The sequence below is a fragment of the Bipolaris zeicola genome (assembly GCF_000523435.1).
Source record: "Bipolaris zeicola 26-R-13 unplaced genomic scaffold scaffold_6, whole genome shotgun sequence".
Classification (NCBI taxonomy): Eukaryota; Fungi; Ascomycota; class Dothideomycetes; order Pleosporales; family Pleosporaceae; genus Bipolaris; species Bipolaris zeicola.
In genome coordinates, this window is record NW_006912055.1 from 233,121 (window position 1) to 257,216 (window position 24,096).

General features: G+C 52.3%; 12 protein-coding genes across 12 annotated transcripts; 3 read left to right on the top strand and 9 right to left on the bottom strand.

Annotated features, from left to right (window-relative positions):
• Nucleotides 1-900: 900 nt before the first annotated feature.
• On the bottom strand, nt 901-1,467 carry COCCADRAFT_22236 (uncharacterized protein; the record flags this gene model as incomplete). Its single annotated transcript, XM_007709115.1, has 1 exon — nt 901-1,467. The coding sequence occupies one exon, from the start codon at nt 1,465-1,467 to the stop codon at nt 901-903; it is 567 nt and encodes a 188-aa protein (XP_007707305.1).
• A 48-nt stretch (nt 1,468-1,515) lies between these two features.
• Nucleotides 1,516-1,710, bottom strand: COCCADRAFT_83312 (uncharacterized protein; the record flags this gene model as incomplete). Its single annotated transcript, XM_007709205.1, has 1 exon — nt 1,516-1,710. The coding sequence occupies one exon, from the start codon at nt 1,708-1,710 to the stop codon at nt 1,516-1,518; it is 195 nt and encodes a 64-aa protein (XP_007707395.1).
• Nucleotides 1,711-2,830: 1,120 nt separating this feature from the next.
• On the bottom strand, nt 2,831-3,145 carry COCCADRAFT_83144 (uncharacterized protein; the record flags this gene model as incomplete). Its single annotated transcript, XM_007709206.1, has 1 exon — nt 2,831-3,145. One exon carries the CDS (start codon nt 3,143-3,145, stop codon nt 2,831-2,833), a length of 315 nt encoding a protein of 104 aa, XP_007707396.1.
• Nucleotides 3,146-4,800: 1,655 nt separating this feature from the next.
• On the bottom strand, nt 4,801-6,054 carry COCCADRAFT_32572 (uncharacterized protein; the record flags this gene model as incomplete). Its single annotated transcript, XM_007709146.1, has 3 exons — nt 4,801-5,621; nt 5,678-5,870; nt 5,920-6,054. The coding sequence occupies 3 exons, from the start codon at nt 6,052-6,054 to the stop codon at nt 4,801-4,803; spliced, it is 1,149 nt and encodes a 382-aa protein (XP_007707336.1).
• Nucleotides 6,055-6,388: 334 nt separating this feature from the next.
• Nucleotides 6,389-6,861, bottom strand: COCCADRAFT_83117 (uncharacterized protein; the record flags this gene model as incomplete). The annotated part of the gene is made up of 3 exons (XM_007709207.1): nt 6,389-6,486; nt 6,548-6,710; nt 6,763-6,861. 3 exons carry the CDS (start codon nt 6,859-6,861, stop codon nt 6,389-6,391), a joined length of 360 nt encoding a protein of 119 aa, XP_007707397.1.
• Nucleotides 6,862-7,678: 817 nt separating this feature from the next.
• COCCADRAFT_22238 (uncharacterized protein) lies at nt 7,679-8,173 on the bottom strand (the record flags this gene model as incomplete). The annotated part of the gene is made up of 2 exons (XM_007709116.1): nt 7,679-8,038; nt 8,159-8,173. The coding sequence occupies 2 exons, from the start codon at nt 8,171-8,173 to the stop codon at nt 7,679-7,681; spliced, it is 375 nt and encodes a 124-aa protein (XP_007707306.1).
• A 1,164-nt stretch (nt 8,174-9,337) lies between these two features.
• Nucleotides 9,338-10,374, bottom strand: COCCADRAFT_83152 (uncharacterized protein; the record flags this gene model as incomplete). The annotated part of the gene is made up of 5 exons (XM_007709208.1): nt 9,338-9,387; nt 9,438-9,816; nt 9,866-9,968; nt 10,018-10,074; nt 10,289-10,374. 5 exons carry the CDS (start codon nt 10,372-10,374, stop codon nt 9,338-9,340), a joined length of 675 nt encoding a protein of 224 aa, XP_007707398.1.
• A 450-nt stretch (nt 10,375-10,824) lies between these two features.
• On the bottom strand, nt 10,825-12,575 carry COCCADRAFT_925 (uncharacterized protein; the record flags this gene model as incomplete). The annotated part of the gene is made up of 3 exons (XM_007709093.1): nt 10,825-11,859; nt 11,939-12,325; nt 12,390-12,575. The coding sequence occupies 3 exons, from the start codon at nt 12,573-12,575 to the stop codon at nt 10,825-10,827; spliced, it is 1,608 nt and encodes a 535-aa protein (XP_007707283.1).
• Nucleotides 12,576-13,927: 1,352 nt separating this feature from the next.
• On the top strand, nt 13,928-15,250 carry COCCADRAFT_32577 (uncharacterized protein; the record flags this gene model as incomplete). Its single annotated transcript, XM_007709147.1, has 4 exons — nt 13,928-14,359; nt 14,417-14,576; nt 14,639-14,839; nt 14,889-15,250. 4 exons carry the CDS (start codon nt 13,928-13,930, stop codon nt 15,248-15,250), a joined length of 1,155 nt encoding a protein of 384 aa, XP_007707337.1.
• A 661-nt stretch (nt 15,251-15,911) lies between these two features.
• Nucleotides 15,912-17,556, top strand: COCCADRAFT_83079 (uncharacterized protein; the record flags this gene model as incomplete). The annotated part of the gene is made up of 2 exons (XM_007709209.1): nt 15,912-16,300; nt 16,350-17,556. 2 exons carry the CDS (start codon nt 15,912-15,914, stop codon nt 17,554-17,556), a joined length of 1,596 nt encoding a protein of 531 aa, XP_007707399.1.
• A 589-nt stretch (nt 17,557-18,145) lies between these two features.
• Nucleotides 18,146-20,154, top strand: COCCADRAFT_83355 (uncharacterized protein; the record flags this gene model as incomplete). The annotated part of the gene is made up of 3 exons (XM_007709210.1): nt 18,146-18,562; nt 18,686-19,372; nt 19,432-20,154. 3 exons carry the CDS (start codon nt 18,146-18,148, stop codon nt 20,152-20,154), a joined length of 1,827 nt encoding a protein of 608 aa, XP_007707400.1.
• A 3,000-nt stretch (nt 20,155-23,154) lies between these two features.
• Nucleotides 23,155-23,851, bottom strand: COCCADRAFT_22243 (uncharacterized protein; the record flags this gene model as incomplete). Its single annotated transcript, XM_007709117.1, has 2 exons — nt 23,155-23,480; nt 23,539-23,851. 2 exons carry the CDS (start codon nt 23,849-23,851, stop codon nt 23,155-23,157), a joined length of 639 nt encoding a protein of 212 aa, XP_007707307.1.
• Nucleotides 23,852-24,096: the final 245 nt, after the last annotated feature.

A 24,096-nucleotide genomic window follows, 5' to 3' on the forward strand; every position in this document is an offset into this window, starting at 1 on the left:
CCCTTGATGGATGGTGGTAGTCTAAGGCCCGGGGTAAATGTGGGGAAATGTGGAGAAAAAAGTTGCTATGGAACGGCTGTCTTTTGCGGGGGAAAGGGAATGTCGTATGGGATCCTAGCTAGAAAATCAAGATTGTGGTTGTATTGGCGGACTGGGCGTTGTGCGGGGTTGCCAGATTGGGGAATGCCGTGTTGGATGTAAGGAAGGTTCGTCGGCAATGCAGCGCCTATGTACGGTAGTCACGTTTGCGTTTTCTTAGTCATAGATGGTTTGTAGGTTGGCTTTTATGACTTGTAGGTATTGGCGTTGAGCGTGTGGCGTATGATCATTACAACGAGCATCTTGCAAAAGATGATAGGACTTTCATGTGGCAGCAGCACCACAGGCGATGGTGTGTTCACAACACCAGGGCTGTCGAGTGGAGTCTCGCACAGAAGTGACGGGGGAAGTCGGCTAGACTTAGCCCGAGCGAACAAGCGATCTTAGCGGGCCTTTGCATGTGCTTGAGCCGTGGTCCTAAGGGCCCGCCTTGTGTCTCATTTGCTCCAAATACTCGTCCCACTGGATGCACGTAAACACACCAATCGGCCTACCTCTCGTATTTCTTGAAGGTTGATTTTATTTTTTCATCACTGCATGTGAAACTCATAGTAGTATCGTAACGATGTTGTGGTGTTCAGTGGATATAATGTAGGTGGAGGCGGTTGCCTGGCGAACCTCAAAGGTCGTCAACGATTTAAACTGCACGATAAACTCAATACTAACAGGGGGAAAAGCCATGCACACATAAGCCTCCAACAAGGTACACTGCGATCCCCGAGTATACTTTCGTTCTCCAACCCATCCGGATCCGCTTAGTGCATCTCCAATCTGACCCCAACTTCCACAGAACCCCTCCATCTACTCCAACGCGTGTAACATCTCCCTAGTCGCACTCAGACTCTTACTGTCGCCGTAAATGGCGGCAATCAGGCTTCCATCGAGCTTTGGAAACTCGCGTTGGAGAATCTCGACATTTTCGTCGTCATCGTCTTTTCTTCCTGCCGCTTCATAGCTCTGCATAACCTCGATCTGGTGAGAGCGGTCTTGCCCAGTAGGGAGCGCCATTTCCGTGGCTGTGCGGCGGGGTGGCAGACCAGGTGGTACCTCTCCTTGAGTAGTATTGGATGTCTGACCCTGGTAGGGTTGCTGTGGTGTGTCTTGTTGATAGTATGAGTGTTGAGAAGTCTCCTGAGGGGTAGTCTGGGCGTAAGGGTTGTGAGATTGGGTTTGGCCGGTCTCTTGGGCCCATGGAGATGTATCATGCTGCTGAGGAGGATGTTGGCCTAGAGGATTTGGTGGCATTTGTTGAGAGTATGGGTTGTGAGACTGATTTTGATAGGTTTGGTACGGGTTTTGGCTCTGGTAGCTTTGCTGCTGCTGACTAGGCTGGTCTTGCCATGGGTTGTCGGTGTTATGCGAAGCCATATTTATGATGCTGCGGATTTGGAGGGTGACTGCGGAGATCTCGGGATGCTACAAATACGTACGTCTCGGAGAAGTGGCTGTAAAAACTGGGTATCTTTGAGGCTGAGGGGTGTTGACGAGTGGTGAAGGCGCAGTCGATGATGACGTATGACTGGTCTGTGCACGTGCCTCACAGCCCCGCTCCAGGCGTCGGCGTGTAGAATATTGCTGACACAGAATGGAGCCATCGTTTATAACATTCATAGATGTAAACAGACACGTGATAATTCTCCATAAATGGCGTATAGCTGTCGTTGCTCAATTGTTAGTCAGAAATACTCGACCCTTGTCGCGTCTGATGAGAATTGCATACTTTGCGATACTTTTGTGCTAACAGGAAGTCACAAGAGTGCTGAAATCAAGGATGATGTATTTAAATACTTACTAGAAAACACCCAGGGTAGCTCTTTGAAGTAAAACTCCTGTCGAGATTATCAAGGCCTGAATACTTCTGCAAATACCTGAAAATTCCATTACACTCATCCCTCACTAAACATTTTCGTAGACCTCATCACGATCTGGTGTAATCCAAAATTGCAACCTAAGTCAGAACAAGAATTCCCTAGCCTTCTTCGTTCCGCTGTTTCCTTGTTCTCCTAAAGCAAACCTTCATCCCAAACTTCTCCCATGTTCTAGCAAATACATCAAGTAGACCGTTATTTGCTCCAACGATTGCTTCCCAAAGAGTATCGTGATATGCTTGTTATGTGCTGGCAAACCAGATGCCACTCGTTTTCCAATTTTCGATTGATAGGTGAAAACTTGTCTTCCTAATGACATCTCAAGGGGGAGTTTAGGGTCTTCAATCTATGATCAGTTATGATACAGCTACACAAGTGGTGACAAAGCAGCTGTGCTAGAAACCACAGAGTACTTGTTCTAGATTCTTCCTCCTCATTTGAAACAAAATTGTCATGTAACCCTAGTTTCATTCCTCAGCTTCTCTGGTTTGGAGAAAATTTTGCTTTTTGTAGTTGCAGCAATCCGAAGTTTGACATCAACGATCTTGCACTAAAAACAAATCAACGTATTTGCGCAACCACATTGACTATACACAAACGCAGTCAGAAACTTTACAGAAATGGCATGATCAGAATAAATAAAAGGATGAACTAATCCCGCCCAAAGTATACACATCAGCATTCCTATATACCCTGCGACGAAACACCGCGTATATCTACGAGTAAGTGAACTCCCAAAGTATCTTCCGCACTTGAAAATCTTTCCAACGTCGAGATAGAATGTGCAGTTGGACATTAAGAAACTCGATCACGGCCAAAAGCATGCAGATACATCTTGGTCTCACGGAGTACATTCTCATGAACTAGAAGACTGCCACCAACGCATACGGCAGCCACTGACCACCTATACGCCGGCCCAGATAAATGCCATGAAATGAGAAGATAATAAGCAAATATATAACTGGATGACCTCTCTCTCGGTATGTCACGGATACCTCTACGGCGAGTACATCCCGCGGACGGTACAAGTCAAAGAAACGACAACTGGAAAGAAGACCCAAAACTGTAGCCTCGTCTGGGTCAATCCGGCTCTCATAGGAGCCACGGACCAAATGATTCAACGTATATATGCAAGAACAGTACAGCGATACATTATTGTACGCAGCAAGATACCGCATCTATACCGGGTGTCATCAACACCCACATATCAGCCGTCAGTCAAGCGCTCAAGATAGGAGTTCACCTTCCCCCGTCGATCTACACGTGTCCGGAATATCCTACAAATCGAGTACCCGGCACGACGACTCAATCACCTGAGCCGACACACTTTCGATCATATCGAAAAGCATCAACGCCAAGGAACTTGACTTTTGCTCTTCTCTCACACCTTCTACAAACACTTCAAGCGGGTTGGCGTCTGGATTCTTTTTATCATGTCCTCTAGACGGAAAACCCCTAGCTCATCTCGATTCTCGGGCCGCCGACGAGACCGAACCGGAAACGTATAAACCCACAAGACTCTTTGCATATAGACCGTCCCAATCAACCCCAACATGCTCTCTTGTCCCCATATCACTCCATATATACACACTCTCCGAGAAGCAAGGCATGGACAAAATATTCAAGTCGCTAATTCTATAGATCTTTGGCGTTGAAGCTACTACCTTGGTGCAGTAGCAGTCGAAGGGTCAGTAAGTGCCACTACTGGTGATTGCGATTCCTTCAGGTGGTGAGGTATGTTAGTGGACGTCTGTATTCGAGGTATTGATACTGGACATGAACCTGGTCGCCTCTACCATCAGCCTTCAGAACACATCCAGGTCTTCCCCGAAGACTCAACACACGAACAAACTTACAACTCACGGCAGTCTTATATCCCCAGATGAACGACTATTCTCTGAGATACCTTCCACCTGACGACGACGACTACGCAAAGCACAATCGTACCTTGTTTCACTGAGCGATTAGACGCGCCTGAGCCTCTCCTTCCGCTGATCACCGATTGGTGTCAGGTTCGAGCGAAAAGGTGATTGTATGGTCTGCGGGGGCCCTCCCTTCCCAGCTTCTTCTATATAGCGCCCTTCCCATGCTGCATTTACTTCAAGTGCTATTCGGAAAACAATCTATCAAGCATGTCGAAACCGGAGAAAAGAAAGAATGAGAGGTTGTACGTGTGTGCGAGATGAGCTTGTCGAGAGACTTGGATCGGAGATAAAGTTGTTGATAAAAAAAAGCAGGAGAACAGAAGATGAAGGGTGGAGAGGGGGAAGGTGGTGGTGGGTAATGACACATGGTTGTGTGAGAGGAGTGGGTGTACAACTAGAGATTGGGGAAACAGGAAGGGTGGGTGCATAACTAGAGATTGAGAGAGACGAAGAGTGGGCATACGACTACGGATTGGGAATACAAGAAAGATGGGTATACAACTTCAATTTCGGGAACAGGGAGACATGATCAACAATTTGGGGTGGTTGGTTCCTTCCTGTATACTTACATAAGATTTGGGCTTGATGGCGAAACGGAAATATGGGAGGGGGGATCAATGGCGGTATCTACGTTCTCAACATAGAGTTGTAAATGTGTTGGGGTTTTGGATATTTCTGGGGCTTTTAGGATGAGGAGAATATGCACTTATCTACAGGGAGTGTGGAAGAAGACAAGAAAGACTACTTCGTCTTCCAAAGGTCATGGGCACCACACAAGCAAGCATTAAAGACAGTGTACAAAATCCCTGTCAAATCAATATAACCTAGAATTCGCCAAAAAAAACCAATCTACTCCCAGAATAAGATCCCTGGTCCTCGCATTGAAACACACACGCATCTCCCACCCTCTAATACTTCACACTCCCATAATCACTCTCTGAAACCTCCGAGAACCTCCTCTCCGCACCAACGACCCCTCCGTCGTAAGAGCGCGCAGCACTACCCCCATCCTCCCTACCATACCCCGTATATTCAGAAACGAACCCGTCATATTTATCAGATCCATACTCCGTATAATCCCCACTCACACTGGATTGTGCAGCTGCTGCAATTGCTATCTCCGCGTTATGCGCTGCCGTATTTCCATTCAGAAAAGCGGCTGCATCGCGCGCATCGCTTACAGGGCTACCTCGAGACGCTACAGATGCTCTATCTGACCCGGCCATGAGCGTCACGATGCGGTTCGAGACACCATCTGGATTCGTTGCATCTTCCAGCTGGGCATTCGCGACGCGGAGCTTTTTTGCTTTCTTCCTGGTGTCGTAGTAGAGTTTTGCAAGGCCGATGAGGAGGACGAAGATGACGACTGCGGAGACGGCGCTTCCTGCGATGACGGCTGTGTTGGGCGTACTTTGGGGGGTTGATAAAATTGCAGCTACGGGAGAAGAAGATGGGGTTGGCGATGGAGTTTCTTGGCTGGTTGAGTGTGTTGGTGCAGGTACGAAACTTATTTCCGCAGAAGTAGCTGAACTGGTTGGGTCGGGTGTCGCGCTTGGTGCTGTAGTGGTGCTAGGAGTACCACTGGCAAGTGTATTACCACCTGTTGTACTTGGAGGATGCTGTGATGAACTCGATGCACGCGGTTTCATAAACGGGGTCCATTCCTTAGGAATATCTGCTAGAGTCTCTCCTATCTGCTTGCAACCGTCTTTGTACTGCTTTATAAAAGCTATGTCAGACTCGACTTAGTTTCCCACTCTATAAACGTAGTAGTTGCAAACTCACCTCTCTTATCGCCGTCGCCTTTACACTCTTGAAGTACACAATGCGCAGAGAAATAGTCGTTATGGCCCAGAAACCGTGTTTTGGCACAGACACAGCGGAAGTAGCCCGACTCTAGAGCGGCGCTGTCGCAGCCAAGCTCTTCGCTGTCAGGCGGTGCTTTGTCTCTCGCAACTTGCTGGCATTTTTTGGATATCTGGCTGGGTTAGTTGGGATGTCGGTTTGAAGGCGCAAGAACATCTTACAAGACAAGGTACAGAATCTGCTACAGTCAAAGATGCAGTAGTCGCAGCGGCAAGACTTGGAGAAGAAGGAGAAGGAGAGTTAGCCACCGGAGGCGGGTTGTATTCACGCAGAATGTTGTTGACTCTGATGTTCATGTTAAACTGCTGTATATTGTGGAGGTCTCAAGTTCTTGCTGAAATAGAAAAGTATTCAATGACCAACATGTTAGTCATAGATAGCAGCGTTGGATAGGTCAGAAGACGAAATTGAAGACGGAGAGCCGATATCGCAGACGGACGTCGAGTGCGCCTTGGAAAGATGTACCGCAAATTGTATCTGCAAAGCCAGAGTAAAGAATCAAACAGTAACGGAAAGTAAGGACAGTGTTCAAAGGGTATCAAAGGAGTGTCTATTATCCATTACGTAGGCGTCGTGCTGTGGTTTGTGCAATCTCATGAAGCGTGTTGGCGTGAATATCGGCAACTAAATTCACCGGGGAGGGTATTGCACTGGCTCAAACGAGACAGTCTTGTTCAAGTTGCCGTACTCGGGCTTTGAACAAACGTCTGCGAGCAACTGTTTGTAGTCTAGAATGGCAGAGTCAGATGACGAGTCGTTCGCAATTGGGGGTTCATGTTGACGGCTTACTGGCAACTGCTCCGAGAGTGCATGCCTTCTTGCCTGGTTCACCGTCGAGGCATGGCTGCACGGTTTTGACATATCTGTCGACATCGTCTTGCTCCAAGTTACATATACAGACTAGGTTGCCAGGCGCGCAGCCGTCAAAGTAGCCGTCGGTAAGACATTCGTTCTGTTCGTCTTGGTTAGCCCATAGCTCGGCGTGAGCGCGACGTGCATCGTACCGCGCCACACGTAGGCAGCTTGTTGGTGTAGTTTGTCGGCACCGACCAGACTGTAGGGAGGAGGGACACAATGGCGACAATCGAACCGCTGATTATCATGGTGTTGGGTGGCGACGGCGGAGTGCGTACGGTTGCGGAAGAGGTGGAGAGCTGGGCCAAGATGTCGATATGTAGAAATCACGAGAAGTGCAGGTGAGCGTCCAAGCGCAGACTAGACCAGCCTTCGACCAGACGACATTGATTTCTGGGTGCAGATCGCTGCTTCTTTATTTGTTTGTGCATGGCGCAGACAAGGGTAGCGTTGTTTTCTAGGGTGGTGGATCGATTCCGTCCCACAGGTCACACGGCCGCTGATCAGCCCCGACGAAACACAGCAGGCGGGGGACAGATTCCAAACGCGCGGCGGCGTCAATGGCACCAAACTCAGAACAAGCGTTCCTCACAAAGGGTCAAGTCTGGAGCTGGAGCGCTGATGCGGCTGCAATTTGGTTTCCGCTGCGGGGTCCCCCGGGTGCCCCAAGCCAAGGGCAACCATGTTCATGCCGCATACCTGAGGCGACACGCCCTGTGGCTGGACACAACCAAGCTAGTTTTGGATAGAGAGGCTGACCTCCTGCTCTTGTAGCACATTCATGATGCAATGTAAATCACAATACCAGCAGCCTCGTCGCATCTTGGGACTCGTATGATTGATTATTGCTCTACGCCATTGCTGCATGGCATCGTGTCGCGGATAGATTACCATCGGAACAAAACAAAGCCTCCAGTCTCCGCCCCTACCTCCCAACGCCCCTGCGCATGTACAATCACGCCCGTCATGCGCCCGGCATTTCTGACCTGCCCGAATACCTTGGGCCAGTCTGTTGCCTCACTCCAATACTCTTGTTCCTAGTGCTGAGCCCTCATGCCCGCAGGCCTAGAACAAGCAGTCCAAACAACAACAACACGCCAGACCCGCGCACAATCCAGCAAAGAGCCCGCCACCTCCGCCATCATGCCTCCTATCGTCCTGGTAATATCCACCGGGTGGAGGCGGTCCCTGTTGGTATTGCATCTGTTGTCCACCATACTGTCCTTGAGGAGGGCCGTACTGGCCCTGTGGCGGACCGTACGGTCCTGGTTGGCCTTGCTGATAAGGGTTCGGGCTTCCGCCGTAGTAATCAGGGGCACCGCCACCTTGGTTATAGTATGAGGGTTGCATGCCTCCAGGAGCAGGACCAGCGTCGTAGTGAACAGGCGCTGGATTCTGAGGGTATTGAGGCGGTGCGCCTTGGTCCTGCGTTGGGCGTTAATATGCTGCGCTCATTGTGCCAAACAGGAATGGCGACGGCAGTGCGCGCCACAGGAGAGTGGAATGGCAACCGCCCATCGTTCAACCAAGGTTAAGGACACGTACATATGGTTTGGACATGTTGGCGGTTTGTGAAAGAAGTTGTCAAGTTTGTAGTGTAGAAGCGAAAGAGTCACCAGTTAAGAGGCAAATCTTAGAAGGAGGTCGCTGCACGCGTTCCGCGGCAAAGCTGGGCAATGTCTGGTCCGTTGTCGATCGACTATTTGTATCACCTATGCTGTCCCGGTCGGTGTTGTGGCGTCAAAGACAATGTCAATCGAAAGGAAATGAATGAGCGAAGTGTAAGTGTGTAGAAGATGTATTAAAAACGAGCGACTATTCGGATAATAGGTGAACCTGAGTGCCGAGTTGATCACACATCAGTTGTCGCGGCGTACGAAGGAGGGTGGCTGAGCTTGCGTGGCGGATAGTCTAAGCCACTTTTGTCATAGTGTGGACCGTATTCACCCTCTCAGCGTAAACCGCCTCCGACCTTCCAAGGCGCGTGGCACCTTGTCATGCGCCACGCTGCGGATACTCAACATCAATACGGTAATCTTTGCGTACACGGGATGCACGGCGTCTGGTGCAAATATACGCATCAACGCACCTGCAAAGCACAGATCCCCAGACAGTCACGAGGACACGGCAAATCTCAACAGTCCGGGCGTACATTGAACGAAACTAAGCTTACAAGCTGCTCAATACATAGGCAATACAAGTCACAGTCACAAAATAACATGGGGCTATCTAGTAGCAGGCGCAAAGTATACAAACCTTGAGTATCGGGTGTTTCGCATCGGGTTTGGGAAGGGCGTCGGGAAATAGCGGGAAGCTGAAATCGAACGGGGGGAATCGAAGAGGGAAAGTGAGGTTGGAAGACTTCGAGGTGCTACGGACCGACCGAATAGTGTACAGGAGGCAAGGAACTCGAACCGCATCGATGTCGACCGATCGACCGAAACAAGGCGAGAAGACCGAACCGAATGGTAATCGCCGTGACCGTTCGCCAAAGAAGATCCGAATCGAGCTTTTTTCGACTGCTGAATGCATTAATGTCGTGGCAGGACATAGACGTAACTCTAGCCTCCACTCGGAGAAACAAAACATGATCCCAGAAACCATTATCCGCTCAACAAAAACACTGTGCAGGTACCAATTTCGAGCACGCGCGTCAATACTAGCCTTGTGCACACGGCGGCAGTAATCCGGATACTGCCTGCTGGAGGGTTGCCAGCTCATGGCTTACTCAGCTACGTCCAGGTCGTCATGAGCCGCAGGCGGAGGAGATTCGACTGCGATGGTGATTAGACCGGTTTGTCGTCAAGGGCATCGGATGTCTCACTCTTTCGGGGTTCAGCAGGCGGCTCAGCCTCGCGCTCACGTTCGCGCCTCTCTTCGCGGTCTCCACGATCACGGTCGCCTCGGTCGTCCTCACGGTCGCGGACATCCTTCATCTCGCGGTCCCCGTCAATGGGGCTCCTTGATCGGTCACGGTCACGGCGGTCGTAGTCGCGTTCGCGGCGGTCATCCTTGCGAGGGGATGCACCGCGTTCACGGCGTGGGGAAGTGCTACGACGGCGTGGAGAGCGCACTCCACGGTCTGCACGATCACCGCGGTCGGAACGGTCGCCTCGGTCACCGCCACGCTCAGAGCGCTCACCACGGGGGCGGTCACGTCCGGAATCGAAGCGCCATGATGCCGAGGGAGGAGTACGTGCCCACTGTGCCTTGTTAGATTCAATTGCGTCCGTAGTAGCCTCCTAAACATACCTCAATCTTCAACAAGTCGTCGCGGCCGATGCGCTTGTTGTGCATCTCGTGGTACGCATCATCGGCATCCCGGCGAGACTCGTATTCGACGAAGGCGAAGCTGCTGTTCTGTTAGAGCCTGGGAAGGTGGCTGAGGTGGAGGGCCAACTCACAGCCTAGACGAAGCCGAACGGGGAGCCGGAATGTCGCAACGGACAAGGCGACCATAGCTTGAATGTTGTCAGAATAGTTTCGGGAAGGCGCTTTATGCGTGATGAAACCTGGTGCAGGCGCTGCTTACGCGAGCAAGAAAGCGGGAACGCGCGAGGGAGCAGTCGCAACAGCAGCGGAGCGTGAACAGCAAGGAGATGCAGGATCGATGGTTATGATGGAGGAGGAAGATGCGAGGGCGATCGAGTTGGGACGAGGCGTTGGGAGACATACCGTTCGAACTCGTAGGCAAGGTCGCGAGCGCGTGTTCCGTGGCCGAAGCCGGTGACGTAGAGCGTTGTGCCGCCGCCGCGAGACATGCTTGCAATATGGATATCGGTGTCGCGTATACGTCCAAGTGGTGCGAGGGTTGCGATTAAGAGGTGGGTGGTCGGCTTTGGGGTATGTGGGTGTTGATGGAAGATTCCAAGGCGGACAAAAAGACCTGGAGGTAGCTGCAGCAAACGCTTGGGCGGGCGCTATGACCACATTCTTGGCAGCCTCATTCCGTCGACGTCAAGTTTTCCATCGAAGGAACGGCTCGTCATCAGGCTCTTCCCATTGGCGCATTATCATTTGGAAGCACGGCACGGCCTTGTGCAGCATGTGTACCTTTGGCACATGCTTGCCATTCTCAGGTTGCGTATACAAGAAAATCCCGGAAAAAAGCAAATCACGCAACGTGACTGTGCACCGACATTCATGTGGACATTTGTACGTCTATCTACAGAATATACATATACATTATACAATAAAATGTTGTACATGGACTAAGAGGATATTCCCCCATATGGCGCTCCATCGAGCTTGAAGTAACCAGGTTGGAGTGTCTGGAAGACGCCCGTGGGGTCATAATTGGCCGCAATGTCTTGCAGCCTCTGCTTGTTGTCTGCTCCATAGCTAGCAATGGCATCTTGGTAGGGTGATGCATAGTTCATGTAAATGAAGTCACTGTAGAGCCCCCTCTCATCCGCTTCAGCAGTAAGACGCTCCATCAGGCTATTGGAAAATGCCATGATGCGCCTGTTATCAGCAACGTTTGTCCACATAATGGCAAGGTTGCTGATGCAGATGGGACCGTCATCGGGATTGAGGCCCCGTGGATTGCCGCCATTCTGTTGCATTTTCCGCATAGCTGGAACGGTGATTGCTTGGAATGACAGCACGGGCAGGACCCCGGCGGCGTCTGCAATTGCCGGCACCATATCGAAGAATATGTCAATGAAAGTCTTGAAGATATCTTTATCCACTTTGAAGGTGATATCCCAATAAGTCTCCTGTATGCCATCGGGGGTCCCCGCGCCAAGCTGGTTCGCCAACTTTGACATGTTGGCAACAGAGGTCTGGTCAAATATTGCTGGAATGGCCTTCCATTCGTCGAAAACAGGAGGCCAAGGGGTCGGGTCGGAGTATTCAAGGTCCGCTGCTGCAATCTTTGTACCGTTCTGCAGCGCGAATGAGACAATTTGAGCCTGCTTAGTATCTTTTTCGGCGTTGATCGCAAAGTTGTAGTAGGCTTGATACAGCTTGTCCCACTGGTCTTCGGTGTGAGCACGCTGCCCACCCCACATTGGACCTTGAAGAAATGTCCTTGTGTTGAATTGTGTAACAATGCCAAAATTGTTGCCGCCGCCACGAAGAGCCCAGTAGAGATCGGGATATTCCTCAGCGCTTGCAGTAACGATTTCACCCGACGCTATTACTACTTCGAACGATTCAACATTATCACAAGCCCATCCGTAGGCGTTGGAATAGTGAGAGATCCCTCCTCCAAGGGTCAATCCAGAAACCCCGACCGAGGATATCTAATTGTTGTCAGACATTCGGGATCCTTTCAATAAAATCAAGACGGGGAAGACCATGAAAAGGAATTTGGAAACATACCCTACCACCAATGACTTCTCGTCCATACTGCTCAATCCATGGGTATACATCACCCCAGGTGTTACCTGGCCCAATGGAAGCTACACTATGATCTGGCGACAAGGACTTTTGATTGAGCTTCTGAAGCGCAATTGTGATGCCACCTTCAATACTCGACCCTCCAGCGAACGCAGCATGCCCGCCTCCTTTCACTGCAAAAGGACATTGGGTAAATCGGGATAGCAAGACAACGGCTGATACCTGTGAAGCATCGCTAGGTTTGAATATGCAAAAGGGTTTGACTGCAGCTTGCTGCGCCGCCCAGTAATCGCCAGTAAAGTTGCTGTATCCTGAGCTTCCCTGCGCAAGCACACTGTCGTTGCCGTAAGTGCGTTCGAGAGTGGAACACTAGGTACGTATGCCATTAGCTCACGATCTAAGCAAGCTATGATGATCGACTAAGCACACTCACAGCTATCGAGCAGGCGGCGGGCGAAGATGCGTCGACTAGCTCTGTCAGACCAGGGGTGGCCGTGACGTTGATCCCTTTGTCTAGGAGCGCCTTGGTTATATCGAAGTTAGGGGGCTCAAAGGCGCTTGCCGGCGCACCTACTATTAGAGACAGACCCGAAAAGGCCACGGGAAGAGGGAGTCTCATAATTGAGGTCTGCGGGTCCGGGGTAGGTACCGAGAATCCGGGTCAAAAACTAAGAAAGACACAGGAAGCCGTCTGGTTAATATACTTTTGGCCGTCTTGTCCGTAAGTACATAAGTACACTGACAGAAGCGTGCTCGCCCGACGGGAACATATTACCGTGCTGGGGCGTGAGAGAGAAGTCGACCGGTGCATTCGCGAATAGCACTGCGCGGGTTGGACAGAATTCAGACTAGAGGCCAATACCCTGTCGATAATAATGCCGTGCCGAAACGCCACCGACTACAAACAACGGGGTGTCTCCTTCAACGATACGACAACCCCAAGGTGGCGCGTGCAGGTGGATATTAGAGCAGCCATGCCGAACCGCTCTGCATGTTCGCCATCAGGACGTTTGCCCGAAACGTCAACGCCACTGCGTCGGCTAGACGCCTTCGCTCCAATGACAGCTGGGCGCACGTACTTACTCTTATCGTATTGGCAGAGTACACAGTATGCTCGCGCTGAGCAAGCCAACAATCAGCGAACAGATGGGCCTAGTCCCGCTGTGGCTTGCTTCGCCGAACGCAAATGGTGGGCGTTTCTGGGTGCGTACCACAGTCTAGGTACATCTAGCAGGAGGCAATACTAAAGAACACGACAAGTAGGGGTATTGCGATCGACGAATTGTAGTGGTTTTGAGAACAACGCGGGCCTAGAGCCTCGTGCTGTTCCCTCCACCAAGACTTGCCGGAAGACATACCATGTCACAAAAAGGAACGAAATGCGCGAGCACAGGCGCTAAAGTTTTTTTAAGGCGTCCTGACGGGCAACCGCCCTGGTGCGCACCAGCCCGTGGAGTAATAAACCCCGTCGTGAACGTGCATCCTACACAGGTTGCAACGCTCTGTTTGCGCAAACTGAGTACGCTGCGCTTCACCGTGGGAGTGCTCAGCGTGGTGGTAGACGAACGGGTGAAGTTGCACAAATCCAGGGGCGCAGCCCCGACTACCAGCCCTGCGGATATCGTCAATCGACTTTCTTACAGCCCTCCTTTCGGCAGACACGTGCATGGCCCCATGCACTGGATTCCATGCATCTTACAGGCCTGCGGATCCCTCCGAAAGCTACATATGGGCCCTGTTCGAGCTTCGACTGGGTTAGCAGTATTGTTTGTAAAGTGGCTGCCCCCAGGGCTTTGTATCTGCAATCCTCACCTCCGCGGCCATCTCCGACCGATTACTCGCGCTGAACCGCTTCCCCGCGCCACATCACCAGACAACAGAAGCATGCCGCATGCGCTCTAGAGATTTTTGTACTCGTTGTGATCTTTAGGGCCGGGCCCACACCCGACCCTCTTTGAGCCTGTACCCACCATGTCGACGGGTGCGGATTGGATCTCGCAACATGATCTCCTCCGGAGCGACTATGCCATGCTCGGCACCACCTCGACTGTTTTTGCAATACGTGTTGCGGTCCAGATATGGCGACGGAGGCCGATTGAAGCGCAAGATGTCTTGCTTGGAATTGCTTTCCTGGCCTATCTCGCCTTCACCATTCTCTACATAGTGATCACGCCCACCTTCTTCAAGCTTCAAGCGCTGGCAGCAGGCCAGATTGTGCCATGGCCAACTATGGCGGCAGATCTCAGGTTTGCATCTGAAGTCATGTGGCAAAGTGGTATGGAGTATTGGACATGTCTCTGGTTTGTCAAGTTTTCACTGTTGGCGCTCTATAAGAAGCTGCTCGCCGGGATGCCCAGGACATACCTATGGGTCTGGTGGGGAATAGTGGCGTTTTGTATCGTGGTGAGTAGGACTCCAATGCGAAAGACTCTAGTGTGAGCATGTCTGACATTGGTTCAGACTTGGGCAACCTGTATCATAACAGGACCAGGCCTGGCATGTAACGACACAAAGGCGTTCTTTGAAGAAGGCAAACAGTGCTTGTCGCTTGGGGAGACGCGGCGTCAGACAGCAAACCTCTACTACGCATATGCGGTCGACACACTGACCAATCTTATGGGTATGTCGTCGAGTTTCCCAACTTCCGTTCTGGTCGAGTGTGCACACTGACACATCTCAAAGTCATGTTCCTGCCGATAAGACTCATCTGGAATCTCCAGATGGAGAAAGCGAAGAAGATTGGATGTGGACTACTCTTCGCTTCTGGTTTTGTTTGTATACTGTTTTCGACTATTCGCATCGTCCAGGTTGGCCAGGATGGGAAGCCGAAGTCACCAGATCCGAAATGGCTTACACTATGGACGATTGTGGAGTGCTCAACAGGTGAGAGCTGCTTCTTGCCTTGTCTAAACTCATACTGATGCTTCGCCAGCTGTGATGATTGGCTGCTGCCCAATGCTTGCGTCTGTCGTGCCAAAGAGCTGGTCCCGTCCTTCGGGCCGGGCTTCGTTCAACGGAGAAGGCTACGGCGAGCAGTCTCCCAACGGATCAGACGAGACTGGGTCGAAAAGTCGACGTCTTCGTGATATGCACAGCTCCAAGAGTCGGAAAAAGCGCAGTGAAAAGTCTTCGCAACAAGTCAGCGTAGCCACTCAAGATGAGCTCCCGGAACGTCGAACCGGTGGCACTGGTATCAGGATCACAGATGAGATGCGTGAACAGCACAGGCGACGAATGGAAGAGAACCAGTGCATGGAGGAAGGGCGCTCAAAAGGCCAGCCACAGGATGTGTGAGTAGGTTTGTAGCTGGCGGTAATTAATTTCAAAAATAAAAATGATTTTGCAAGCCACTGCATGTGAATGTATGAGTGGATACAATGTTCAAGGATAGTAATACCGACGTTATCATCCAACCCCTGGGACCGATTGCAAGGGCTGACATGAGGTCGGACTTCGGGATGCTGGCTACCAGCGCGATATATGCCTATGTGGTACATGCAAGTGATGCTGGTACCTGATGTGTACAGTAGTGTTAAGTATTTCTGGAGTATATGTGCATACTACATAGATATGAAATCATCAAGTGGCGAGTGTAGTAGTATGTGTAAGCAGCTTTGACAGCAACGAAGATTCTGGGGTGACTGACGCGCTGCACAATAGCCAGACGCTAGTAGCCAGGCGGCAAATGCCGAGCTCGACTGCGCAGAACTTGACCGCAAACGCTCCCAAACATTTACTCTCATCCCCACACCACCAAGCCCCTAGCCTGCACTTCACGCGCAATTTCCCTTGACGACTGACGACACTTTTGTAACGACCATCTCACAAGCCCCAGCGCGAGCTATCGGCGAAGAAAGTCGCGTCGTTTCATTCGTCGCACCCTCTGTTTTCCGCCGCCGCGCAACGTCAAATCTACGCGACAGCCACCTTTCCATCACCACCCGCGTCTTCCACCATGGCCGCCGACTTCGCGACCGACTCGCCGCTGGCGATGCAACTGCAGCAGGTTGTCCAGCCCAAGCTCGCCGAGTTTGGATGGACAACGGGCGGCGACGACACGACGCTCTTTGAGTACATTCTGCTGATGCTGGCCAACGATAAGAATGAAGCGCAGGTCGCCGCCGAACTATCGAATGACTTGCTAGATCTGGGCCCGGAGAACACAGAGACACAGCAGTTTGCGCAGTGGTTATTCGAACAAATCGATTATCTCCGACAGTCAAGCGGCGGCAATGGACAGGTTGCGCAGTCGATCGAGAGCCAAATGGACAGCACATCCAACGACCACGTAGCTGCTGGCCAAGATACAGATATGGAAGGCGTGTCAGAGGGACAGGGCACAATGTACGTACACACGTCACCGCGAGCTATTAATGCAACTAACATTTATCAGTCCCACAGGCCCTAAGGCAATGCGCAACGGCAGCGGAGCCCAGGCAGGACGCACAGCACGCGGTGGCCGTATGCTTAACCAGCTTAACAAAAATATGGATCGCAACAACGATTCAGCCCTGCATCGCGTGCGTGGCGCCGGTGGTGGTGTTGGTCGAGTAAACGCACATGCCCGCGATCCGCCAAAGGGGCCACGAGGTCAGAACATTGGTCGTGGTCTCGAAGCGATGGCAAACGGTCGTGGTATGGGCAATGCCAACGTCAACATGGGCCAGAACAACATGAACGGTATGCCCATGGGCGGAATGCCGGGTATGCCCATGAACCCAATGGGCGGTCAGAACAACATGAACGGCATCGGATTGAACCCGCAACAGCAGATGGCCCTCATGCAAATGTACGAACAGCAGGCGCAGATGATGCAGCAGATCTTCTCAGGTGGCGCTCCGACAGCTTTTGTAAACCCCAATTTCAACCAGAACAACCGCAATGGATCCAAGAAGCCGTTACATCAGCGCATGGACCGGGGCGGCAGGGGCATGAACCCGAACGCCAAGCCTTTCAAGAAAGAAGGTGAGGATGAGACCATGGCGGATGGCCCCTCCGGAGAGAATGGCAGCGGTATGGACGTTGAATTGCCCTCCGGGCGCCCAGAGCCATCATCAACCATGTGTAAATTCAACCTGCGGTGCACAAACCCCGACTGTCCGTTTGTCCACCAGTCTCCCGCTGCCATGCCGGGCATTACCGTCGACATGAACGATACTTGCGACTACGGGGCGGCTTGCAAGAACAAGAAGTGTGTTGGCAAGCACCCTTCGCCCGCACAAAGACAAAAGTACCAGTCGGAGCAGGAGTGCGCTTTCTGGCCCAACTGCCGCGATCCCTCATCGTGCCCATATAAGCACCCAACGGCGAAACCGTGTCACAACGGTGCCGACTGCACAGTCGAGGGCTGCAAGTACGGCCACAGTTCGATTATGTGTAAGTTTAACCCTTGCCTGAACCCCCGTTGTTTGTACAAGCATGAGCCGGGTCAAAAGAAGAACACAACAAATGTGTGGGTGGCGCCCAAGGAAGGCGAGCACGTGAGCGAGAGGAAGTTTGTGGATGATGAGCAAAAAGAGGAGCTCATCCTGCCCAACAAGGATCAGGACATGAACCAGGGACACGCACAAACGAGTGAGGGCGTGAATGTACAGTCATAGAATGGCATTAAGATGAGCAAAAAGAGTTGAGTTGTGGTGGGACATGATACCATAGGAAGCAGGTAGCTGTTTGGGGAGAGATATGTACAATAAGCCTCATTTGTAAATGGCTGAAAGAGGCATTACGGTTGGCGGCGCTGCCGTGAATTTGGGGGAGGAAAGGCCTTTGTTTTTGCCCCAAAAATGGAAGCTTGTTCTCTGCGGCTATGAATGGCTGCAATCTTCTTGTTACTTTCTCGCCTGACTTTTATCTACTGCATCTCACCGTGCTTTCGTGAGTATCTGGTTCTTTCGCCCACCATTTAACCCCGAAAAACCACCGGCCGGGGATGATTGTTGTTTTTGAAAATCAATGACGGCACAGCAAAGAAGGCGGGCCAAAGCTTTCCGTCATTTTTGGCGAAAACCCGCGCCAAAAGTGTCCCCCGACCCCGGGCGGCGGCGGCGGGGGAACTTGCGCAAAGAAAAGGGAATATCATGTGTTAACACGTAAAACATTTCAACATATGGCTTACAACGCTCCGGTCGCCTGAAAAATACCGCCTTCCCCCTTCTCTTCCTCTGCGGACCCCCAATTGGACCGAGAGCAATGCGGTTCCAGAATGTGTCGCTGAAGACGCTGAAGACTGTTGCTGCACGTCCTGTGCTCGCATCGCCATTATCATCTACACTACTACTACAATCATCCCACGTCCACCACCCGCGCACCCGCCCGCTACTTGCTTCGTCCACCCTGCTTTCGTCCCCCGGACAATGCCGATACCAATCTTCATATCCTGAGCGCATTGCCGTGCTGGGCGGTGGCATTGGCGGGCTCTGCAGCGCGTACTTTGTCTCGAGGGAGTTTCCGCACAGCAAGGTTACGCTGTTTGAGGCGGGGAAAGAGACGGGTGGGTGGATTCAGAGTCGGCGGGTGCAAGTGCAGGATCAGGATGGAAAGGATGGGAGTGTGCTTTTTGAATTGGGGCCTAGGGCGCTGAGGAATGCGATTGTTACGGCGGGTTTGGTGCGTTTGTGTGTTTTTTTTTCGTGTCTTTTGGGACAAAGAGAGGATCGCGCTCTGTCTCAAATTCCTCTGTCTCAATTCCAGTTTGTTCATGTGCTGACTTGGTGTTCTTTTGTGTTGTAGGTTCAGGATCTCGGTCTCGTCAACGATGTTACGTATACAAAGAAAAGCGAGCCTGGAGCGAAGAATCGGTTTATATATTATCCTGATCAACTGAATCGGCTTCCTTCCGAACGACCCTCGCTTGCCGACTTTTTTGCGCTGTGGCGGACGGGCATACTGAGTGGTGCGATGGGTATGGTTACTGAGCCGATGAGGCCAAAGAGACCGGATTCCATGACGGATGAGACTGTGGGATCGTTCCTTGCTCGAAGGGTGGATAAGAGGATAGCGGATAATCTTGTCTCAGCTGTGTTCCATGGCATATACGCGGGCGATATCTGGCAACTCAGTGCAAAGTCGCTGCTTAGTCTGGCCTGGGAGTTGGAAGGGCGATATGGAAATGCGCTGGGAGGTTTCTTCCGCATGCAGAACGAGGACCCGCGGCCGGAACAGCTCACACTTGTTCACCCTCTGGATCTGGAAAACACACGAGCAATGAACGAAGAGATTGATCTAGAACTTGACTTTGCGAGAAACCTACAGGAGACGAGCATGTTCACGTTAAGGAACGGTCTGCAGCAGTTGATCCGGGCATTACAGGACGCAGTAGAAGCAAGGGGAAACGTCGAAATCAAGACCGAATCGCCTGTGCAATCATTCAAGCCACTCTCCAAAGACGGCCAACTAGGCATAGAAATCGTTTCTGGTGTACGTTCTATTCCCCTTGTTATCAAAACCCCCATTCAAACCACTAACACTACAAACAGCCCGAAGGCTCAACAACAACCTCAAGCTTCGACACCGCCATCTCAACCCTCAGCAACCACGACCTCACCCCCTCCATCACCGTCATGACCATCAACCTCTTCTTCCCGTCCCCCTCCCTCCTCCCCGTCGAAGGCTTCGGCTACCTAATCCCCCAATCCGTGCCCTTTACTCAAAACCCGGAGCGCGCCCTCGGCGTAATTTTCGACTCCTCCGCCATCAAGGGTCAAGACACCGCTTCCGGCACCAAACTCACCGTCATGCTCGGCGGCCACTGGTGGGACGGCTGGTCCGACTACCCTTCTGAACAAGAAGGCCTAGACATGGCTCGTAGCGTCATCAAACGCCATCTAGGCATCACAGCCGAGCCAACGGCTCATATTGTTAATCTCGCCCGCAACTGTATTCCGCAGTACACGCTTGGATATAGCGACCGCATGAAGGATTTCGCGCACGGCATCTCGACCGAGTTTAAGGGTAGGCTGAGGGTTGTGGGAAGTCAGTTTGGGGGCGTGGGTGTTAATGATGTTATTGCCAATGCGTGGAAGACGGCGAGGGGCATGAGAGGCGAGGGGTGGAAGAGTAGTAGTTGTGGCCTTGATCGCGTGGTAGATGAGAGGGAGTGGGTCGTTGTGCCGTCGAGTGAGATGGTGTATGTGAAGAAGGAGGGGGGGGTTAGGGTGGGCGGCAATGGCATGGGGAGTCGTGGGGAGGGCGGTGTTTAAGGAGGCGAATTTGGCAAGGGGGGGGTTTTTTTTTGTGTGTGTGTGTGTGTGTGTGTATATATAGTCTGGTCTGATGTCATCTGGGCAGTGAAGAAAAGAATAGTGAGCTTTTGAGGGCAATAGATTATTTTCTGTTTTCTATAGAATCTTGTACCTTTTTTTTTCTGTAGCATTGAAATGGGCTAGACAATCATGTCGTGACTATTGCTTCAATGATTTTGCATCAGTTTCACGCCTAGCATACCAGCTTGCTGTTGCTCAGAAAGAAGACAGAATGTTGCAACCTGACCTGCCGATATCGGATAAATCATGGTGGTTATCGTTGTAACCATGACCACGTGAGTGGTACTACGTAGCACATGGTTGAATATCGGTGTGAGATGCACAAACTCAATCTACCAGGCAACTCAACACTGCTCTGCCTTGCCCCTTTTTTCCTTTTATCCGTTTGTTTCTGTGCTCTCCCTTTTTTTCTCCAAAATTACCCTGCTATTCAGTGTGTGACACTTGGAGGTGACAAAGACGTGGGGAACACGGGATGTGGTTTATAGTTTTTTAGTGTCTCTTCACGAAAAAAAGGAACAAGAAATAGAGACAAAAGATAAGGGGGACACTGGTTAGCCACACTCCTGACCGCCTTACCTCCCCGTTGATCTTTCCCAACGGGCGAGAAGAAGGGAAAAAAACCAACGGTTAATCATATGCTGCACAAAATATCCCAACCCTACGCGGCAAATGTTTATCCAGTGTCGGGGGAAAGGGGGGTTACAATGATGTGCGGAAACTGCAAAAAACAAGCTATTGGGCCATGGGATTGATGGGCGGGAAGAAAAAAAAAGCCAAGACCAGAATACAAGAGCCGGATGTCACCCGTCGAAGGTGTTGTGCAGCGGAAAAGTGCAGATCTCGCGCCTAAAGCAGGAGGGGGAGTCCATGACACAAGATCGTTGCCAAGACGAGTAGATCAGCTTGGCAGGCTGTTTCCGCGCAAGCTGTACGCTGGTCGGGACTGAGAGAGGCCCCGAACAGGCAATTGGGAGTGTGACGGGGGAGGGAGGCTAGTAGCTTGAGTTTGTTGGCATCGGAGTCTTGTTGGTGACAAGCCCGGGTTCCGCAATGTCGAAGAAGTAGGGCGCCTTGGCGGGTTGTGTCGAGTGGTTGATGTGTGCGTGTGCGTACGTATGGTGTAATGGTAGTAACATCTTGGCTCAAGTGCTTTGGTGTGTTGAGCTGTTTAGGGTTTCTTAGGTTACATTGCTACAGAGGTGACATAGGGCGCGAGAGATTGAGACATCACTATGACGGTGGATGTCAATCATCTCATCTCGGACGGGTTTCGAGAGGGTGGTGATGAAGCCAAGAGGGATGTGGCCTGCGTGGAGAAGTTGATGAGAATTACAAAACCGGTGAGTCATGATTGAGCTTCGGTATATACACACACACAGGATATCCATGTCGTCGAGATTAGCGAAAGAAGCAAAGATGGCTGACTGTTGAGTGCCAAGCGCGGAAACCGAATTCCTCCAACGTGCCAAGAGGGTTACAGTAAAAGCAATTAACGTTTACATTGGTGGAAACTGCCAAGGCGAGAGAGATGCAGACAGGTGCAAATCGGTGGGAAGAGTGGGTTTAGGCGAATGACTGAAGCTTGTACCACGTGCGGTGTTTTGTTAGATTGTTACTCTATCGGGATCGGTGTGGGTGGGTTGTAGTAGGTCTGTGCTTAGGTACAGGGCGCAAACGGGTTAGAAGTCCAGTGAGTTGTTCCCGATGTTGGCAGCGTGCGCGGAGGCGAAGGAATTGGTGTCATGATTTCCCGTCGATCTCGCCAAACCCCATGGGCTGAGAATCCGGGGCTCGTAGGCGAGGCAAATGCAAAGGCTGCGGTCAGAAGAAGCAGTAGGGCACTACTGCAGGTGCAGCGTGTATGTGTGTGCGTGTGTGTGTGTGTGTGTGTGTGTGTGTGTGCGGGCGGGTGGGGAGGCGAGGGATGAGGAAACCAGTCGGTTGACTACAAGTCTGTGTGAAACTCACCGCTCTGAGGGCGGGATACCCAATGGACGAGTAGTGTGCGAAGCGGAGAGAGAGAGTAGGTAAGAGTGAGGCGCGACATGTCGGATGGGTTCGTGGACGCGTGGGGGGCAGGGGCGGGGGGCGGTGTTGACACGAATGCTTTTGAAAGCAAAAGCCGATGCAGTGCATATGCTTGTCATCGGGAGCCGTGTCAGGACTGCAGGCGGACGCGGGCTGCAGGAGACGACGCCGACCCCGCTATTCTGAGGGCGCGGACAATCAAGCAGCGTGAGCGTGCGTGCGCAGAAGGCTGGGGGGAAGCACTATGGAGCGTGTGCCGATGACGACAGTAGTGTGGCCAGCGTGGTCATCAGAGCGAGCAGTTGACCAAGACGGTGGGGGAATGGGCTTATTGTCCTTTGCATTTGTGATGGCTGCTTGGCCCGTTGTCGGATGAGGAGGTCAAGGGCCGTGCAAGCTTTTGGTCAAGACAGACGACAAGGCCGTCGACAGCATGCTGTGAATGCCGCAGCCACGCCTCCGTGTCCATGTGTGCTTGGCTGTACATGGACGCATGTATATATGTATAGTACATCCATCCATGCGCCTACACATGGGCGGAGAGACGGGTTCGCGAGAGCAGCGAATGGCGGTTGGGCGGAAGCAGGGGGCCTGAGCATAGGGCCTGAGCACCGGCCCTTAGCCCGCCAGGCCAATACATGAGTGCGTAAGTAGACTACTACCCTCGAGGCGACCATGTCCACACTGCCTCGCTACCTACCTATGTCCGCATGTACCTACTATCTACATGGCACCGTGATGCCAAAGCAGGCTGCTGACGCCCGCCACGGCCTAGCCCAGCCCCGGCCGACGTCCAGAGTGCCATGTCGTGCGGCATTTTTGCAGTAACCGCGTCCCGCCCTGCCAGTCAGCGACACAGTCCTGCCAGACAGCCATCCCTACTGGCCATGCCGACAGCGAGCCCCGTCAGTCATGAGTCTGTCTCGTGGCACGCATGGATGACGATGCCACAGCTGACCCAGAACCGCCGGCGACCAGAGGGCCCGCTGTGAGGGTGCTGAAGAAGGGCGCCAGCTGGGGGTGTCGCAAGACGTGCATGCGGCGTGCAGCTGGGGGGTGGGGGTTTGGCGGCGGCGGCGGCGGAGGAGGCGGCGGGGCGGGCGTCGGTGGGTTGGATGATGGGTGGATGGATGGATTGGGTGGATGGGTGGGTAGGTAGATGGATGGATGGAGCAATGGAGCCAGCGAGGGATGGGATGGATGCATTGCGCCAGAGAGTTTAGCAGGCCGGCCTAGCCCCAGTGTGCTACCCGCCTAGCATGGCCTAGTGAGTAGTCGGCTTCTACTTACTCAAGTCTGCCCTGTCCTGTCCTGTCTTGCCCTGCCCTGTCGTGCTGTGGGGGGGAAAAGAGCAGCCAAGCGCGACGAGGGTCGAGGGTCGAGGGTCCTGCAGTGCGCACATATCAAAGCCCCAATCCCTGGCTGCCCTTGCTCCCTCTGCATCTCTAGGGGCCATCACCGCCTGCGCCATCTGGGGGAAATTGTCGTCGTATTCCCCAACCTCGACTTTCTTCTCCCTCTCCCTCTCCCTCTCCCTCTTTCTCTTCCTCTTCCTCCCCCGGCCAAACTTGCTGCGGCTACTTTGGTCCCCACCCTGTCCCATCCCCTGCCCGGCGCCCTCGACCGGCCAACACCCACCCGCGCCTTTGCACGCTTGTTCCCTCCTACGTTGTGTGAATGGCTTTGCCACGAGCCCAACACTTTTACCACACTCCGCTCTTGTTGCCCACCCTCTATCTGCACGACTGCAGTTCGCTCGAGGCCTCCTGCTATCACTGCCCCAGTCCCCTCCAGCGAGCCTAACCACAAGCACTAGGCCCTGCAGCCCTCCCCCCTTCACACTCTCTT